General features: G+C 45.3%; 1 protein-coding gene across 5 annotated transcripts in view; it reads right to left on the reverse strand.

Annotated features, from left to right (window-relative positions):
• srpk2 (SRSF protein kinase 2) overlaps window positions 1–16,251 on the reverse strand; it is a 41,595-nt gene that overhangs the window by 13,109 nt on the left and 12,235 nt on the right. Inside the window, exon 1 of one of the 5 annotated variants that reach the window (XM_076141865.1) lies at window positions 14,950–15,712. The exons of the other annotated variants lie outside the window; for them this stretch is intronic. Within the exon in view, the coding sequence (XP_075997980.1) occupies window positions 14,950–14,987 (38 nt within the window). The 5' untranslated portion in view covers window positions 14,988–15,712. Of the gene's footprint in view, window positions 1–14,949; window positions 15,713–16,251 lie in introns of those variants that run through there. 5 annotated transcript variants of the gene reach the window in all.

Here is a 16,251-nt window from a genome sequence, read left to right on the forward strand (position 1 = left end):
AGTGACATTTTCAAATGCATAAATTTCGGTCTTTGCTGTCTGTTGCTAAATTGGCATCATGCCACAGTGATTCAACCAATACTCTGATCACAGAGCGTCAGATAGGGTTGAACTCTGCTATGAAGAAAGAGACGCAGGGTCAGTAATCCTAACACCATCTAAAAAAGGCTGCTTAATAAAGTAAAAGATGACAGAAAAATATACTTTAAAAAAGGGGCTATGGCGGTCAGTAATCCCTGTGTTTATCTGTAAACACTGTGACTTTATTATTAGATCATCGACAACAATTCACAAAGAAAGCTGACCCCATCCACAATCACCAGGCGCCTCAGGTATGAATCAGCAGAAAAATGGCCACCATCCAAGACAAACAGACAGACAGTCTCTCTTTCCTTTGGTTGTTTTCAATGGAAAACATTCAATTTTACATTCTGAGCGTTGCCTTGGCTCTCTTATCCAAGGCAACAGACTTTGATTCATCAGGTGAAGGATTCAGCATGTTGCTTTGGAGACTCCTCCATTGCTCACACGGGTATTTGTGGGGAATTTGGGAACATTTCTGCGCCACTAATCTTTTGCGGCACTGATTATGTCATTTAATTATGCTCTATTACTTTGATGATTGATCATTTGTATGCATTTCCACAGGTATTTCATTTTGTTTCTGTCAGCTACACATTGCTGTCTTACAATACACCAATGCTTACAATGCATGCATTCAGGATTCTACTTCATAAGCAGAGGACATACCAGAGCCATGTAATCAGTACCTGATCACAACTCAATCAAATGGGGCAGAAACAATGAGACTGAAACCAAATGATGACATAATGCTCACTCATTGTCACATCACATTTCAGGCAACACGACCGACTGCTAAATTAAGATCTTAACACATACATGCAGTCATACACAAAGCCATCGCTTGTGAGCTATGATAAATTGCAGTCACAGGCACAGACACGTGATAAACGTGATGGTGCCTCTTGGTATGTTGCCATAGCAACTGCAGAGCAAGGGGGGGGGGGGGGGGGGGGGGAATCCAGGATGCAAAGTGTTAACATGGTGGCAAGGCCATCACAAACGCTCGCACATAAGCACACAGCAGCATACTCCTCCAGTGTTGCGATGAAGGGCAGCAGATAACTTGGCATTGAAATTTCATTGCTATTTTACAATGCACACACACCCACCCACCCTCACACACACACACACACACACACACACACACACACAGTCGATGGGCTGTGCCCTTGCAGTAGGATGCTGCTTCTTTACCAAAGCAGTCACGTAGGGTGTCATACATCACGTCTATAAGCTCAGTGCTTTTATATGGCTTGTCTTGCCATTGGCTGTATGAACACTTAGCCTCTATGACTCTCTGGATTAGAGCCGAGCAGCAAAAACATTAAGACAGTGGCGACGCTACAGCCGAAATGACAGGCAGAGGAGATAGACGGGGAGGCAGAGACAGAATACAGAGGAATGGAGCAGCCACGGAGACGGCATATAGCGAGACGAGAGACGAGCTGAGGCAGGCAGATAGAATCAAAGAAAGGTGGGCAGAAAGAAATACAGTGGAAGTCAGAAAGAGAGAGGCAACCAATCAGACTGAAACCACTGAGAAAAAGACAAGCAAGGAGGACAGAAGGGCAGGAACACGAGAATAAAGATGAGGAGGGACGAGGATAAAGACGAGGAGAGACAGACAGGCGAAGAGGGGAGGAGAGGAGCTTGAAAGAGAACGGCCTTGACAAATAAAAAAAGAAATGAGACTGAAAACAGAAAACAGTATAAAATAGAGAAACAAACAAATAGAGGAGCCGAGGCAGCAGACAGGCAGTGCAAACGACAGAGACGGTCACTGTGCAGATAACCCTACAATACCAAAGATCAGCTGGTAATGCAAAACGTGACACACGAGACCTTCACACAGTCCAGCACTTAGATAGCACACAGGTCCAGACCGCTGAGCACCGTGTCCCACCTCTCCCTACGCTGCAGAACAGGTGGAGGTGGAGAGAGCGCTGCTGAGTCAGCGGAAAATATGTTCACTATTAAGGAGTGTGACAACAAGCTGTGTGTTTGAACAGCAACACACAGCGAGCCTGTGTGATGATGTGAAAAAGATGACATCATTTTCAGTGGATATCACTGCGTCTATGAGAGTTACTGTAAAGTAAAGTAACTTTAACACCTTAAAGTAAAGAATTATAGTTAGAATTCTAACAGATTTTTGCCTTGTTGACCTTATAGTTAAAAAAAGGTGAGTGAGTGATGTGTGACTCACCACACCTCATTACATGTTGAAGTCAGTGTGTGGCTGTGTGTGTTCGTGTGTGTGTTCGTGTGTGTGTCCGTGTGTGTGAAATCATAACAAGGGCTGAAACAGGAGTCCTTTAGCCTTTAAAGTAAATTACTGCAGGATGTGCCTTCCAATCTTCAACATTTCGCTGTGTGGACATGCCCAGACTCTCATTCTAGTGTGCAGTATGTGCACAGACCTGAACAGCCTAAAAACACACACACACACACACACACACACACACACACACACACACACACACACACACACACACACACACACACACACACACACACACACACACACACACACACACACACACACACACACACACACACACACACACACACACACACACACACAGCCCACTCTCAGACTCCGAGACTTCCACTCTGACGCCCCACAATGGCATTTGTAGCGCCGGTGTTACATTTTCCACAGCCCAACCCAACCCATCGTTTCTGCATCCAGCACAATTTATCTCAAATGTGGCACACGGAGTACAAAAGGTGACATTCTCCTTAGGAGTCCTACTTGAAAAATAGATCTTGTTGCTAACTACCAAAGGTTAAAGTCCAGGTCCATTATTCACACCTGACAGACCTGATCCCTCATTGTATATAAAAGGATTGTGACTGTGGTGGAAATGGAATCTAAGAAAGCGAAAGAGAATCTCAGACAACATCTCACACATAGGGCTGCCTACAGTAAATGCACCCTTACTCACATATTCACACATGTGATATACCTTCACACATATGGAGCCCTCTGCTATCCGAGTGTGTGGAGGAACAATGATGTAAGACAATATAAGGAGTTGTCCACAATGTTAATATATAGGATTCTGTATAAAGTATCAAAAACATTTCTTTTCCCCACTTATGAATGAACTCTTACCCCAACAGGTTCTGCAGCTGTAAATTGCTGATCTGACACAGCAGCAATGCATTTATCAACTTCACGAATTACCCTGGTAACACACATGTATTCATAACATTTTATTGTCTACATTTATCTCAATCCACTCTAGTTGTGAACATGTAAAAGTCGAAAACACATCCTTCATTACTCCTGTCCTGTTTCTGTCATTTGAAAAAAATTGTCCTTGAAATGAGATGGAAGTTCAATGTCAGGTCAAGGTTAGGATAAAGACGAGTCATTGTGTCATTTCAGGGATGTGGAAGCTCAACGGAATTTATAGCCAATCAGCAGAGTTGAAGTAGAAGATCGTTAAGTCTTCCTATAGCTGACTTAAAGAGTACAATATATTACCAGCAGCATTATCGGGGTAAAGTATTCTCTGCTGTCTCTAGATTGATTACCGTGGGTGCTATAATTTCACTAGAGGCCTCACGACAATGATGTCGCCTGCTGTTAATGACAATGAAAGTCAGTGAGCGTGGCTAACACGACACCAATCAGTGACGAGCCGTATAGAAAACCTGACGGCTCTTCGGTACAAATTTGATGAGTCATCCTTAAGCGTGTCTCGTTATCACCAAGGTAACAGGTATTCCTTAGCAACAAGAGCATCATCCTTCACATGCAATGTTACGGCGTGGGATTACAACCATGGGTGTCCTTGAACATTGTTGATGCATCTCTATGTTGGTGTTTCTACCTCCGATTGATACGTCATCCATCTTTCATTCCCTGCGTGTCTCCGTGTTGGCCCGTGTTGGCAGGACGGCTGACTCATTCGCTCCTCTCCTACAGATTATCTGTCTGTGAGGACAACTGAGATCTCACCGCTATTTTCAAGACGCAGCCTGACGTCACCAGCTGCCCTGGCCCCACATAACCTCCGCTGCCATTATGGTTCTGAAGCATCCAGTTGCACAAAACCGGTTTCGAAACATGGACGTATGATGTGAAACAAGATTCCTACACGTGAAAAGCTGGAAGGGATTTTCACCTGCTGGGAAAAAACAAAAACCCAAATCCAACAGGGAGAGAGGTCCAGACAACATCCGCCTCAGGGTACATAACGTGTGTCCGTGAGCTTGGAGGAGTTTCCCACACACCTCTTCAACCTGTCTGGGAGTTTGCAGGAATGCAGGGTTTCCCAGGACTCTTAGCCTTAAATCGTTTCATACTCTGGAGTTCACATATAAAGCAGGTATGGAGGACGCCACAATCTACTGCCTCTACTAAAATATAAAAGTTAACTATATTTTGATCAAAAGAATTACAAGGGGGGTTTATGTAGCCAGAGTGTTGAGCTATAAATTAGCTCTGTGAAACATAAATACACACACTGTGCTTTGAGCCTGAGGGTTCGCACAAATCTATCGGTGCCGTATTGACTATGGGTTGGCTGTAATTCCCCACAGGCAGCTGATTGATACCACAGTCTGCTCCACAGTGACACACTAATACACCCAAAGATGAAACCGACACAAAATCTTATAGCACACACAAATAAACGTGTGTTTGTTTACAGACGCTAATAAACACACAGTGGTCATTGTTTCCATACATACAGCAGTCAGCCACCTCTTTCTGAACTTCTCAATTTGGCTTGAAATCAAATCTGCATTGAGAAACAGGGACCCTAATTCTGTTTTTGTGTGCATTTGTGTTACAGAAAAAATCCATTAGTCTTTGGTTCATGATTGACTGTGCTCAGTAATAGCAGGGGGCCATGCTGTATGTTACACACAAACCCGTCGGGCTATGTCCATTACTGTATGTTCCATTGTGAGGGCCGCTATACCATGTGCACTCATCTGTAGTGCTCTCATTCTGTATTTACACATTCCAATGACGTCAGCCGAGCGTCCACAAAGCTCGGCATTGTGGAGGTCATATCCGCCCGCGCACGTCGCAGTGGGCCGGAATAGGCATGCGCGTGAAAGTATGACACTAATACAAACAAACACGCATACGCATACGCCCTGGCATGCAAACACATCACCGACGTTCATCGCCATCTGAGCGCTTTCATTAACCACAGTGCTGTCAAGCCTCCAAAATCAGGCTTTCTCCACAGGAAGAGGTGATGAAAATTGAATTCCAACCGAGACCAACTGGCACTTTCCCACAGTCAAAGTCTACTTCTATTATTATATTTTACAACACTTCATCAAAGTGTAAAGGAGATGGAGAAAAAAAAAGGTGTTGAGCGAAAACCTGTGAATCTGAAAGGAAATCCCTCCTTTTATGGTTTTGTACATAGGGTTGTTAGGTAGACCCTGTTTGAGAAGCTGGCAGGCAAAAATCTAAATCAAAATAAAAGACTTGACGTTTTAGAAAATAACAAGAAATAGCAGCTAACAATTTCAACATTAATACTAAACAATATTGAGTAATATTGCAAAAGTATTAAGATATGACCTCATTTCCTTTATCAAAAAGCCCAAACACTGAGGCGAACCATGTAATTGCCTGATTTGCCACTGCTGCTTATGGCACCGCTGCTATAGCCTGCTCCCCCCTCCCAAATGATTTCATTGATAGTTGCCCTGTGGCTAGGATACGTAAGTAACAATACGAAAAGTAACAGAAGGTTATGAGTTTTCAGATGCAGGCTCTAAATCAAGCCAATTAATCACTGCCAATCACTATTGCTAACATTTCTATATATAACTGTGCTGTAGAAACGCACAACAAAATATGAGCCTCTCGAAGTGTGCATGATCAAAAATACAAATAAAAAGTATAAGAAAGAAGAAATTTAAAAACAACCTTATGTCCAAATTACAGTCATTTGGAAATACAGTATAGCTGTTTCTTTTTATTATCTAGCCCAGGAGCGGTCACTCTCATCTCTACAGAATGGCTGAATTACAATTCCTGAGGTTAACTCAGGTTAATCTAGATCTTAACATGTGAATTACTTAAACAGGATAAGACCAGAGAGTCCTTCGTTTCCTTGAGTTCTCTGGTGTATTACTGATATGAGACAAGACAATTGAAGCTATGTGTGTGTTAGTGGCAATTCAGGACACCGACGGGCCCCTCCCATCCAGTACTCACACCATCCTCTGCAGATTGGAAACTAGAATCTATCTAACTAGAATCTATATAACGGATAGATGCTTGAGATCTGTCAGTTAGATTCTAACCCAAGCAAGCAGGTAGATGATGTAGCACGTGCGGTAAAAGGTAACCTATCACAACATTACTGCTAGGAAACTTTCATAAGAACATTATCTGGAGCATCAACACAGTCAAAACAATATGCAACAACATGTGCATGTGAACAATCACTCTCACTCATCTAGTTATTTAGGGCTAATAATATAGTGGATAAAGGGTGAATGAGTAGTTAATTGGTTTGTTGTGCTTTCTGTCTGAGAGTTCACACAAATCTATCTTGAATTTTGTAAATTTATATCATAAAAAACATTTGTTGACAGAAAGGCTAATGGGTTGTATTTTGAAAGTGTAATTTTAGTATAATTTCTGCTTGTTTTCTCTATTCTTTAAATGGCTTTACAACGTCTTTAACTCGTCATGAAATATAGTAGAGTACCTTTCATTTCTAAAATAAATTGAAGGTTATTACCCCTTGACCTTGGTATTTTCCAAATCCTGGCTCCGGCCCTGACTGGAGGGACGCAAATGGAACATAATTTGATGGAATTCAAATCCAGTAATGAGTGTGGTGGAAAGAGCTAAACAGGGCTGCAGCACCGTCACTCAGGCCGCATGTGACTCATGGCAACACAAGAAGCGAAGCAACGGCCAGCCGCTTTGATTCCTTTGAAGCATTTGATCTCGGGCTGGCCCCTACTTTGAATACTTCAATGCGAATTTGCCATTAAGAAACAAATTAAGTGAGCATTAAGAGACTCGGTTAATGCACAAGTTACTGTCACACGTCCACGCTGTGTGCAGTCAGTACACAGTCCACCTGGGCGCTAAAGCAGAAAGAACACAAAAAAAAAACAAAGCAGAAAGGACACATGCAAGAAACAAGCAGTCAGTCAGTCAGTCAGTCAGTCAGTCAGTCAGTCAGTCAGTCAGTGTGTGTGTGTAATTAAAGGCAAAATGCAATGAAGCTGTATACGACCACACAATCAGCAGGGTTCTGCTACTCTCAGAGCAAATATGAGGTGTTTGTGTAATCGTAGTATGAGTGAGCGAGTGAGTGAGTGAGTCTATGTACACAAAAGTGACACACTCAAAATAAGATGTTTACGAGCCGAAATAAATCAATTTACAATTGCATAATCTAGGTTTGTTACATAGATTTGTGCCAATGTCAGTCGCATTATTAGATTATTAATAGTCAACACACATGATGGTAAACATTACATTGCTAAATATGGAAGGAGTTCACAAACAGTGGAGGTTCAACATAATTGAGCAAGATTTGAGCGACTTGAGTGCTAGACTACAAGCTATTGTCTGCTGAGGTAGGATTCGGGTTATGAACTTACAACTATACTGCCACATTTGTATGTATTTCTGTGTCACATGATAGCAATGGACCAATCACATCCTTGTCAGGTAGGGAACAAAACAACAAGTTAGGCCATGGGACTTGTGTGACAGCAAAATGCAGAATGTGGCAGAATGTAACAGACAGAGACAGAGAACAAATACTCAACACCAGCCCTACATTTTTACCAAACTGCGCTCTCTCTTAGTCTGTGATATAAGCCGCTAAGATCCCGGAGCTATTCTGGGCGAACAGACAGAGTGACTGGGTTAATGTAGGCACAAACAAATAATGACTCAAATGTCAGTCAACAAAACATTGTTCTGGATGTGAATCCTACCAGCTGCTCAGGAATGATCCATCTTTTGTGCACGGAGCCCCTGGTGTTTTCACTCAGTTTATCACCACTTTTCTCTCATCTATTCCCCTCGCCTGGTTACAAAAAGGTTGTGACATACAAAAGTATCAGAGCTTTGGAGCCGACATGCCTCTGTCAGTCCTGTTGCACTCACATCTTTTCTCGTCTGCCTTGTTCTTGACGACAGTTTATAGTCTCTATGGGGTTACGTGTTTAAATAAAACATCACAAAGAAACAGAAGCATCACGGATCTGAAACTTAGACCACAGTTGCAATTGAAAACCCAAGTTCGCTCACTATCCTCCACCTCAACAATGAGCCCCATCAATCAAGTGCCCTTCAAACACTTAATTCTCCTTTCCTGTCCCCTTCCTCTACCTGTGTCGGAGGGCCCTGTGGCGCAGACGGAGCACGCACAGAGCCAGGCCCCATCTCTTCTTAGCGGGCAGACATGAGTTACACTCCATAGGGCAGGACAGATGGACGGACGAGCGGAGGGAAGGACGACCGGTCTGAGGATACACACTCTCTCTCTCGCTCTGCTGTACTTGTGGATGCTGGTTATACAAATGCAGCAATGGTGGGACGAGACAAACCCAGCCCAGCATTCCAGCAGCAGTCACATGGAGCCCTGACACCTACCTGCTAATGCTGATATACACTGGATATTACAGTGTGTACATGCTCACAGGACTAACGCAAACACACACACACACACATTCTAAGTAAGTGTATGGTCTCACACACAAGTTTGAAATGCAATGCCCACAAATAAATTTGCACCAACAATCTAAACAACAACCTGTGTACCACTTACTAAAATACACTCAACACACAACGTCAAAAAAGGAAATTCATTATACAATGTGAATGTCAACTAATTACCATGTGTGTTTGGAGTTAAAGCTTTATATTCTGAGAGCAGAATATAAAGCAGAGCTGTATGTGAGCCGAGTGCACACAGTTGGCAACCGCATCATTTTGTATCTCTTTTATTGGTCCAGAGCTCAGTCAAACCCGACCAATCAGGGCTGTCAGAGACACCCATGACCATGTAACAGAGCAAAGACACCAGCCGAGTCGTGCTCTCAGACACAACAGATGAATGGCTGCTTCAGTTATGCAGAAAAGCCCGGCGACTAAGTCCTACAGGCTACAAGTCAATGATGAGAGTTTATAATGTGCCGGCCATGAGCATGTGTGTGTTCTGTATGTGCACATGACTGACACGGAGGGGAGGGGGGTCCTGGGGAAAAGGGAGTAACAACACAGTCGGGTCAATATGCACATACACAGCCAAACACTTCACCTTCAAGCACAAACATGTCATGGGGAAAACACACAAAGCTGCACAAACAAATACACGCTTCACCACCGCCGCAAACACACAAACAGGCCATTATCATTCCGGAGCTCTCACGCTGCAGCATCAGTAGAGATTAGGAACCCGGTGACCTAGCATTACCCGACACACTGCGCAAGTCTGCAGAGGGCTTCGAATCTTCCCCCTCAATCTTCCCCTCTCTCCTCTCCTCTCCTTCCCTGCTCTCTTCTTTATCCTCGTCTATCTGTGGTCCCCAGCTGTCTCCGCTGGCTCCCTCCTGAGGATTCTGGTGTCCTTTTCTCTCCTCTGCTCTCTACCGTGCCTCTATCTTGGGGTCTTTCTCGCTCTCTCTCTCCGTCTCTTCCTCCATCTCCCTGACTCCACCCTCCGCCTCTGCCTTCATCCTTGCGATCCCTCTGTGCAATTTTCCCTTCTTCTCCCAGAGCAATCGTAACGCCGCACTCCTCTCCCTCACTCCTCATTTCTTCCTCAACGTCTTAAATCATCCCCCATCTTTTCGCTCCTGGTCCTCCGTATTAACTTAGTGTTCATGCAGACATTACCAGTAAGGAGAGTGTTGATCTACAGCTACACTGCAGCTAATGGCACCCACTCAATAAGAGACACAACCAGTAGCCCACCTGTTTTGCCTGTGTTGAAATTACCATTCAAGACAGGAAAACCTCTAGAGGTGTGTCTTAATATTTAAAAATTTTACCTCTCCATTGTAGGAATACAGTCTGTTGTGGCGCTTTACTTACATAAAACAAATTAGCATTCTTGGCACCGCTCATTAAAGCCAATGAGCAGCCTTGGGAGCACAGTTGGTCGCTATCAGCCTCAATAACGCTAAGGATGCAAATACCATTTCATGGATGGGCCGGGTATCAAAACATAGACAAAGACAATCTGTGGACGTCTAGGAATCAATTTATCGCTTAGAAATAAACTGTAATTATTCACAAATCTGCAGCCATTGCAGTGATGGTTTCAGTCTTGTGCAAGTTATTTTTTTTGCAAGATTTGTTTGATTTGTTATACAAGTGAAAGTCCAAAGTACACAAAGCACAAGATTTGTTTTCAGGCCAGAGAGAGAGAGAGAGAGAGGGAGAGAGAGGGAGCGAGGGGGGGGTGAAAAAAGGCGATGAAAAGATAAGAATGAGATCAAATGTAAGCTATTTGAAGTGACCAAAGCACCACAGGAAAGCCAGGAATGCCGCACACGTAAACAGGGACAGGGTGTACTGCGAACACAAACACACACACACACAATCTAGAGCCAAACCCATTCAGATGATAAGCACTCTTGCTGATTGTTACATGGATCCAATCCCATGAGACACAATATCTCATTTCATATATAGTAAACATGTTCGTTTCATAAGCTCAAACCCCTCCAGCAGTGTTCTGTGCAATGGTAGAGAAGGAGGCGTAACATCGTCACTAAATGGTTTCCAGTGGCTGGACGGTGATTTCAGCCACATTAACGTTCTCCCCCCTACAATGCAACCTGCCAGCATATGGATTTTTCATCCATCTGCTGATACACCGGCCTGACCTTTGACCCCTAACCCTGCCGGGGCACTCTCAGCAGATCAGGTGGCCGGGGACCGGATCACATGGCCACTCCTTTGGGCATTGCCATGGCAATGGTGCCGGACACACTATCGCACTTAAGAGGTGTCCTGTTCCTGTTGGGTGTTTGACTCAGTGATTGTTGCCACTGATTAACCACGTAGCATTGAGTGGAAATTCCCACCTGCGTTATTCTGCCATGACACAGCAGGAAAAGTGTGTTCTGCAGGCTGGTTAGACTTGTTCCCAGTCCTGGATCTCCACACACACACACACACACACACACACACACAGTTTAATTCGCCATTACTAAATCACTGACAGGACAAATAGGGAAACTGTAGAAAGGATTACATCAGCAGTTTAACACACACACACATAGATGAAAAAAAAGGTGAGAAAAGGAAGATGCGGTCGTTTGTTTCTTTCCAGACAAGAGAAGCAGGGTTGAGTGTGTTGCGGGGTGGCGGTGGGGGATAATGGAGGCCAGGCAGCCAGACAAGCAGGGCAGGCCGGCTAGTTTGCTAGCTAGCTCCCTGCCACGCTTCATTAGCTGTTGTCATGTCGTTTCGTGGCTGGCCTATCCATGCAAGTGTGTATGTGTGTGTCTGTAGCTATGTGGGTCAGACTAGAGAAGATGGTGGAAGCCATAGACGCCCGTCAGAGTCATACAGTGTGAACGGTGATGCTGCTGCCTGGCTTATCGACTGACCGGTTCAAATACTTCAGACAGCATCCTCTTCCTCACTCCTAAAGGATCATTTAGTCACACTAGCATGGAACACACACACGCGGGCACACAGTGTCACAGGATGAGACAATGGGCTTGGAAGACTGAGACAGCTTTGCAACAAAAACCCGTGAACTCTTGAGCTCTGGTTGTTAATTATTTGTTTCACCCTTTAAAAAGATAACCCTTCAGCCGGAAAATGTCAGTTGTGACCTAAAAGGACAGGCTGTCCTTCCGCAGGGAGAGACGCTTTAAGCAAAACACTACTCACACACCATAAGGATGTCAAAACACTCATATATCCTACCGACGACACACACACACGCGTGCTGTCCTCCATCCATCTCTGCCATGCCTCAAGTGCAAAGTTACACAACTGGTATCATCTTCCTAATGTAAGTGCCCAGAGAGAAACTTGTCACAGTGCCTCCTCCTGCTCCATCCATCCACCTGTGTCTCTGTGTGTGTGTATGCCTGTATCTGTATGTTGTATGTGTGTGTGTGGAGGGGGGGGGGGGTCCAGGTGGTATTGCGCACAGAGAAATTGTGCTGATCTAAAACAAAGACCAGATCCAGAAAAAAACAAACGGATCCACTTGCTCGATCCTATCTTTTGCTTGAATCAACCAGGCCAAGTATGTTTCACATTATATACTATCGGTGAGTGCTTTGCTCTACATTGCTCGCACTGCCCGTTGGCCCACAAAGTTAAACTTGGTGTCTTAAAAGTCGATGGAGCCTTTTACACCTTCTTTGTTATCTGGATAATGACATCTGATGATGGGACTTTGCAACAACAACCCTGTTATCTGGCTCCCGTCTGTGCTGTGATTGGATCTCATTATGGCGGGCCATTATGCTGTTAAAGCCCATTCTTCTTGCTTGCCACATGAGTGATCTTCATCCATGTATAAAATAACTAATAACATTGATACTTGGGCCTGTCATCGCCTGCTTTCCGTGCCAGTGACAGGTCGCCATTTACAACTAATCGCAACTCCTTTTCGAATAACAATTTGAACGAGTGGCGAGCGGAGCCGTGAAGATGAGATGGGCCGACTTTTATTCCATGTGTGTGTCCCAACTATTCAGATTCACACAATCTACTGTCTGCATGTGGTCTGGCAGATCGGAAAGCATTGCGGTATTTACAATTTGCATTAACATGTGACATCATTATCTCCACTTCAAGCGGATGAGTGACTACAATTGTGCCTGTCCTCTTGTTAAAAACATGAATCCCTGTGTTGTGGTATCACAAAGGTCAAACCCGGCGCTCCATGTAGCACTCGCAAAGCTGCTTATTCCCCCGCTGATCCCTGTCATCCTCTCCTTCTTGTTGCATTCACACACAGCTTTGACCACTGTAATAATAGCATGCTCGTAGCTGAGAGCATAATTAGGCTTTCATGAATTATTTCTGATAGTTAAGCAAGAGACATTATCTAAACTAGTTACAGTGTTTACATACTTCCACAGAGCAGTGCTATCTCCAGACAGCATGGCTAACCTGAGATTAGTTTGAGCCGCTGAGCGTTCTGCTGTCATCGTATGAAATTTTGCAGACACCTGTCATCTAAAATGGCACGCCGTGGCGCAACAATGGACCGCTGCATTGTTTCTTAATTACAGTCAGAGTACTGTGACTCAAACAATAGAGGAAGGAGAAAACAAGTGCGCGACAAAAACCACAAGCCTCACGAGACTGTAATCATGCGTGACACAAGTTCTACTTTCTTGGCCTTAATGCTTCCTTCACGTATACATTTATACTCAACCCCCACATCCTGTTCCTCTAAACTGTACCTGCCACTGTTACGCAGCTCTCCTCTGTGTCCAACAGCCAGTGTAACATCTCATACTCCCTGTGGCCATTTACGTGCGTCGGTGTGTGTGTGTGTGTGTGCCTGCCTGCGGCGCTGTATTTGTATATGTTTATGCCAGTCTGAGGCCTGACGCTAAGCTGGGTCGATGGCGGCAGCTCTGCCTGATCACACTTGGCAGAGCATCAGTGGCTACCTGAGTCATCCCAGTCTGTGTGATCTCATCAGAATAAGTTCAGTCTGCGTTTAGAGATTGAGGAGGAATGCAGGCTCCATCTGATCACACACACATATTCTAAAAGACTTGGGTCACCACATGATGACCTGCATTCACTTTTAACTTCATCACAATAGATAGAAGCTACTATTCACACAGCAACAGCCTTTGTTCTTATCCACTTATCCACCCTTTCTTTCTCTTATTCATTCTTTCTTTCTTTACTTTGTAGATGACTGAGCTGTGGCTAAACTGGCTCCACATGCTAACAGATTTACAGTTCTAGCCATGGTTTTCTGTCCTGTATGCATGTGATTGTGGTGATGTTAGCCACAGCAGACCATGTGACTGATAAGACGTTGTTACTTCTGCTATTCATGCAATTCTATGTAACGTACAGCTGAAGCCTGGCTATACACAAGTCTGAAACCTGTTATTACACATCTGGTGCAGAATTGCTGGTGTAAATAGAGGATGAGCGCCTGTGTGTGGGTTGCACAGGAGTTATGTGGCGTTCAGGACGTGTTATTGTTCAGTAATGCTATGCACTGAGGTGCGTCATGAGGCGAGCTGTTGTCTTGCATCTCTGCTAAGATGCACCGCTGCTCCTGCTGCTGCTGCTGCTGGCTGTGCTAACGTTGACGTGTGTTGACACTCTTGCTGTGTAAGCTGTGTGTTCCAGTGCCAAAGAGAAACACTGTATGTGTGGTCTTGTGCGGCGAGTGTGTGAGATGTTGACATATTGGAGGTTAGAAAACATCAGCAGCATAACATGACATGGTGTTTTTCTAAATGTTATTCAAGGGTGTGTGTGTATATGTGTGTGTGTGTGTGTGTGGGTGTGTGTGTGTGTGTGTGTGTGTCTGTGTGTGTGTCTGTATGTGTGTGTAAAGATGTTCCAGTCAACTGAAGCGTAACAACACCTTGCCACAATGCACTGCTGCATTTTCCTGCCGCGACTACATCTCAGACAATAGAAGAAGCCAGAAACCAGTTTGGGATACACAAACAGAAACGACCAAGAAGAGATGGTGGTGGTGGGGGGAAGGAGGAGGAGGAGGAGGAGGAGGCAGCGATGAGGGTGTATTGGAGGTGGGGGGTGGGGGGTGGGGGGGGGCTGAGGGAGAACACAAATACCAGACAGAAACAAGGGCATGCAGACAGACACATAGCTGAAATGAAAGCGAGCGAGCAGAGAGATGAGGAGGCAGAAGGAGGAGGTGTTACCTTTCGGGGGACGAGGATTTCTCTGAGTTCACGGACATGAGCGGTGCCTGTTAGCCGCTCGCTGGCCCAGGGACCACAGGAGACGGCGAAGGAACGTCAGAACAGAGAGCTGCTTTCTCTTTCACCCCTGTCTCTCTCTCTCTCTGCCGTGTCTGAATAAGGGGGCGAGAGGGTTACAGCCTCCCCTCCTCCTCCTTCTGCCTCCTCCTCTTCCTCCTTTCTCTCCCCCTCTCGTCCTCTCTTGCTCAGAGGAGAAGTAAGGATGGAGGACAAGGCGCCGCAAAGGATAAAAAGAGCTGCGACTGTGCAGTGCAAAATCTGTGTGTGCGTGCGTGTGTGTGTGCCTGTGTGCCTGCCTATCAGTGTGTGTCTGTGTGTGTGTGTGTGTGTGTGTGCTGATGCTAAGACCAGCAATGTCAGTCAGGCGCCCCTCCTCAAGCCCCAGCCTCCTTCCTCCCTTCCTTTCCTTCCTTCCTGCCTTCTCCTCCTTCACCTTGTCTCTCTCTCTCTCCTCTCTAATTTCTGTTTTCAGTGAAGGTCTTTTTCTCTTCCTCTTGTCTCCTTCCCCTCTGGTATCGCTGGTTCAACTGGGTGATGAAATGAATACACAGGCTCTCACACTCGATCCAGTGGCTCTGTCTCTGTCTGTATCTCTCCCTTACTTCTCTCTCTCTCCCCCTCTCTCTCTCTCCCTCTCTCTCTCTCTCTCTCTGTGTCTAGCTGGCTCTATCAGGCCTTCTGCAGCTCTGCACAACAACAGAGCCCAGAGCGAGCAGGAACGTTCCACTCTCTGCACACACAGAGGGGTGGAAGCTTGTCACACCAATGAGAAAATTGATGTGTTTCTCCTCCAGGCGCAATCTCCTCCCCCCCTTTTTCCTCTCTGAATGAGTCCCTCCCTCTCTCTCTCTCTCTCTCTCTCTCTCTCACTGTCTCTGTCTCTCGCTCTCTCTCCCTCTCTCTCCCAATTGCCTTATTACGACATCCTGTATCTCAGGGCAACGCCACACAGATCTGCCTTGCTTCCCCCCCCCCCCACACACACTCTTCCTCTCTCCATAATCTGGCATCCTCCTCCTTCACCCTTCCCCGTTCCCAGCTCTCTTTTTAGGATTCCGTCCGTGTAGACGCTCACCCTTTTTTCTATGTCTCGCCCTGTCCACTCCATCTCCCCGGGCAGATGGGTTCGCCTTCTACATGAGTGGACGGCTCACGGAGTGTAGAGGTAGCCAGAGGGTGTTACCATGATGGGGGGTTCTGTCTCCAGCTCTCAGCCTGACCTCAATATTGGTTTGTGTTTGT

Source organism: Genypterus blacodes, unplaced genomic scaffold (genome assembly GCF_046128005.1).
Source record: "Genypterus blacodes isolate CSIRO-AG114 ecotype Tasmania unplaced genomic scaffold, CSIRO-AGI_Gbla_v1 ptg000021l_1, whole genome shotgun sequence".
In the NCBI taxonomy this organism is placed as follows: Eukaryota; Metazoa; Chordata; class Actinopteri; order Ophidiiformes; family Ophidiidae; genus Genypterus; species Genypterus blacodes.